General features: G+C 48.3%; 1 protein-coding gene across 1 annotated transcript; it reads left to right on the plus strand.

Moving 5' to 3' along the window:
- Window positions 1-856: 856 nt before the first annotated feature.
- On the plus strand, window positions 857-3,861 carry CD24 (CD24 molecule). Its single transcript, XM_068416707.1, has 2 exons — window positions 857-936; window positions 3,585-3,861. The coding sequence occupies exons 1-2, from the start codon at window positions 868-870 to the stop codon at window positions 3,768-3,770; spliced, it is 255 nt and encodes an 84-aa protein (XP_068272808.1). The 5' UTR covers window positions 857-867; the 3' UTR covers window positions 3,771-3,861.
- Window positions 3,862-4,314: the final 453 nt, after the last annotated feature.

The raw sequence follows: 4,314 nt of genomic DNA on the forward strand, positions 1-4,314 counted from the left end.
TCTGTACACTGAGATACCCGACTGATTTGGTGAGGCACTGGCACAACCTATCTTCAGTCTATTAAGGGAAAAGATACAATATAACTACAGTATTTACTGTGCCAGAAGCTAGAACCTTACATACGCAGAGGCTACAGCTGCAAGAACCTTCTGTCCACTTGTTACACAGGTCTCCTCCTCTTTAAGAAATAATAGTAATAATAAAATATTTAGATCCAAAGAGTGCTTGAAATTGCAACCTGCGGTCTGAAGCCTGAGCACTAGCGGTAAGGCAGCTCTGAACAAGATGGGATCTTAACTCCTCAGCCTTTCACCCACTGTTCTCATCATTTGGAAACACTTACAGCCTTTTTTACCTTTCCTTCTCTCACCCGTGACTTTTTTTTTCCCGATAATGAAGCCTAATGTTTTTGTAAACATAAGCGTTTCTCTAGAGCTACTGCAACTCAAGCTCTGCAGCCCGGTGCCAGTCCCTCAACACCAGAACACGACGGCGGCACTAGACAAAGACACCACCGCCTGTAAGACCTAAACGGGGGGGAACAAAGCTGTCGGCTCTGCCGAAGCGAGGCCCGCAGGACCCGGCAGCGCGGCCCGGCAGGAGCTGCCCCGGCTCGGGGAGGGGAAGCGGAGTCCTCCGGGGCGGGGGGACAGGGGCCGAGGGGGAAGGCAGCGACTTGCGGGGCGGCGGACACGGAGGGCGGGAGCAGAGGTGTGGGGAGGAGGAGGGGGAAGGCGGCGGCGGGGCGTCACGGGAGCCCGCGCTGCCATAAAAAGGCCGGGCGCGGCGGAGCGGCGCATCCCTTTCGCCCGCAGGCACAGCGCAGGAGCAGCACCAGCAGCGCGTCGGGACAGCAGCGGACGGGCATGGGGACGGCGCTGGCGGCGCGGCTCGGTCTGGGGCTCCTGTTCCTGGCCCTCCTCCTACCCACGCAGGTGAGGCCCGGAGCGGCTCGGCGCTTCCCCACCGCCGGCCCGAGTGTGAGGGACGGGAGAGCGGCCACGTCGAGAGCCTCCCCGCCCGCAACGGTGCCCTGCGGCCGCGGCGCTCGCCGGGGGGGCGGGGGGTGCGGGGTGCTCTCCCGAGGAGCCGCTAGGCGCGCGGCCGTTAGGTGTGCCGCCGCCCGGAGCCCGCCGTGGGTGGCGGGCGGCTCCCCTGCCTCCGCCCCGGGAGCAACGAGCCCGGGCAGCCCCGGCTGGGGAGGGGCCGCGCCGCCTGCGCGGGGCTCGGCCCGCAGCCCTCCGGGGGACGGGGGGGGGCTCGTCCCCGCCCTGGCCCGGCGCCCCGGGGTGGCGGTGCCGTGGGTTACTCCCGTTAAATCACAAAAATGAAGCCGGAGTTGGGCGCCTTTCTTCCCGTGGGATCCTCGGGGGAAAGCCGCGGAGCCGCGGTGCGAGCGGCGGAGGAGCGTTCACTCCCCCGCTGAAAACAAGGGGAAGGATCCCTCCAAACCCGACTTAGCTCCGGGTTTTGCGGCTGGAGGGCAGCGAGATGCTGGTCTGAACCCCACCCCGAAGCGTGTGGGGCTTTGGGTCCGGCCCTAGGGCTGGGGGCATGGCAGGAGGGGGAGGCTGGGGGGCTTGAAGCAAAGACGCCAGTCTCTTGCTGCTGTGCTGCCCAAGCCTTACCCTTGGTGCAAACGCAGCGCATGTAGCAGCGATTTGGCTCTCGGTGAGCAGTCAAGCCAAGCGGGGCTGCCGGGTACAGGACCGATGTGTTGTTCCTAGAGACCACATTTTGAAAAGGCTCAATAACACAATTATCATAAAAATAAATAGCATAGGGGTTGCTGGAGATAGTTTAAAATATTCTTTTCCCCCCGCCCCTGCTTTGTAAGGAAAGGCATTATCCCTTCTCCATTGTGCTGAGTAGAGTCTTGCACTTGGCAGTGGTGAGAGCAGGATCAGACCCTTTGGGTTACCGGTATTTGCCACATGATCATTAAGAAGATCTGTCTGGGGTCCCATCTACCGTGAAGTTGTGGAACTTGGCTCTAAGCACTTCTTCCACAAAGAAAAAAAAGAAATATATCCAGAAACTAGGCTTTCTGTTTAAGACTAAGAAACCTTTACAAAATATATAACCATGTGTGAAACAGTGGTGGAGACTTTGTATGAAGACTGAAAAAATTCCAGGGCTGGCTGGGACTTGCCTCGTATCCAGCTTGTAGGTTATTAACTCTGCATTTCACTATTGATCACTTTCGGACTGGTTTCAGCAGAAACTTCCACACAGCGATTTTTATCCTGCAGTCCTAAATTGCTTCCACCACATTGCTGGTTGCCAAAAACCCTAACTACCAGAAGCTTTACACCATCCTGACATTTTTCTGTTATATGGGGTTTTTTTCAGTAGAGAGTACTTTAAATGCTTATGCAATTTTGTAATAAATTTAACATTGACTTCATGGCTTCAGCATTGAGGGACTAAATTCTTTTTTTCTGCTAAAGAAAATAAATTTTCTCATCAGCACTAGAAATAAGAGACAATAAGGACACCTTTTGTGGACAGTATTATTTATTAAACTAACTGCTCTTGTTTGAAAAAGACGTTTGTACTTCAGCTAACTCTGTCAGAAGGCTCTGGTATAATACAAGTTTCCTGCCACAGAGGTGAAATCAAGCTTGCTAAATGATGCTCATTTTTGGGGACCAGATATGTGATTCTTGCCCTTGTTTTTCATCCTCCTGTTTCACATGCTTTTTTTCACTGGAAGAAAGGAATGCGTTAGCTTAGCTTTGAAAGTTTTCCTGTGCATGTGTAGGAAATAGCTTGATACTGAAGATACACAGGGTTCAAATTTTTATGTTCTATCCCAATAATGCAGAGTTATAGGGGGGAAAAATTGTATTTTTTTTATTTTGCTTTCTGTCAGCGTTTTTAAAATTTACTAATATTTATATGGTCTTTCCACTACATTTCTGATTTATATGCTCTAACGTGATGATCGATTGATTTAATCAGCATAGTTCCATTGTGTGAAGTTCTACAGTTCAGTAATAACGGCAAGACAGGAGACGAGAGAGGCTGAAATATGAAGTCCACTCACATAAGCCCCACCATTGCTTAAAAGGAATCTCCAAACCAGCCCCAGAACCAGTATCAATAGGTTCTTCACCATTGTTGGTTCATATTTTTGTTTATGGCTTAGTCTGAGAAGATAATGAATTCATGCAGTTGTGTGTTCTTGTTGGTTTTTTTTTTTTTTTTTTTTAATCCTAAGATATGTCTTTGCACAGCTTTACCTTTGTTTTTTTTGGTGTGATGTTTTTTGAAACCTACTTCTTCATTCTATCTTTTGTTTTAGTGCAGGGTTTTGATAAAATGATACTTATGTAACAACAGAAAAACGTTAGATTTATTTGTTTAACAATTCCCATGCATGCAATTCAAAATGTCTTTGTCATTAACTGCACAACAATAGGCATGAGCAATTGTGCATATAGTATCTGAGTACTGTGACTGAGTGGTGCTACACATTGTTTGTTACTACTAATTTGTCTTCTGATTTAAAATGAGCAAACAAAAAAAAAACCCCACAAAAACTCCTTTTTGTTATTTTTTTCCCCCGCCTGCATTCTAGATCTACTGCGATCCCAATGGAACAAGTCCAACACCTTCAAACAATTCTTCAACAAGTTCCATTTCTCTGACAACTGTCACAAATTCAGTGAACAATACCACCCCTCAGGGACACGGAAATTCCCTTCACTCAACCACGAGTCTTCTTTTCATTATCTCAGTTTCTCTTCTGTATTTTTGCTGTTAAGAGACTCTGGCATGGAAATGGCTACCACTCCCCACCCAGTTTCCTGAACCATCTGAGATGGCTAGATCTCCAACCCAGCATGAAAATAAATCAGTCCAAACTCCACATCAAACCAGCTTGGTTCCACTCCATACTCAAATTAGTACCAGTCTGATCTAGAGAAGCACTCAGTATTCTTACTTTCTGAAGTTGACTAGTGTGAAAAGACCAGCTTCGGCACGGAGGTAAAATGATGAGCTCTTTCACCAAATAAGTTGGAATTTGAAAAACAAGATGGAAGCAAAAAGAGACAGTATTGACAGCCCCTGATTTAAAGCTGAGAAGTAATGCGGTGTCTTATAATAAGGATGGATGATAACACTCCACCAAGAAAAAAGGCTAGAGGGTTTATCTGCCATTTAGAATAAGGACTTGAAGAGATTTTTATTTTCCATTTAAATTCATTAAAGTCAACAAGCTCACAGAACCACTAGAAGACACAGAAAAGCTTGAGTGGTTCTTTTTCACGCACAGCCTATACAGTTACAACCTATGGGTAGTAGGA

Source organism: Nyctibius grandis, chromosome 1 (assembly GCF_013368605.1).
Source record: "Nyctibius grandis isolate bNycGra1 chromosome 1, bNycGra1.pri, whole genome shotgun sequence".
Taxonomy (NCBI): domain Eukaryota; kingdom Metazoa; phylum Chordata; class Aves; order Nyctibiiformes; family Nyctibiidae; genus Nyctibius; species Nyctibius grandis.

Coding starts and splice junctions, on each gene's coding strand:
- CD24 (XM_068416707.1), top strand. CDS start 868: ATGGGGACGGCGCTGGCGGCGCGGCTCGGTCTGGGGCTCCTGTTCCTG. Junction 937..3,584: donor CCCTCCTCCTACCCACGCAG/GTGAGGCCCGGA, acceptor CCTGCATTCTAG/ATCTACTGCGATCCCAATGG.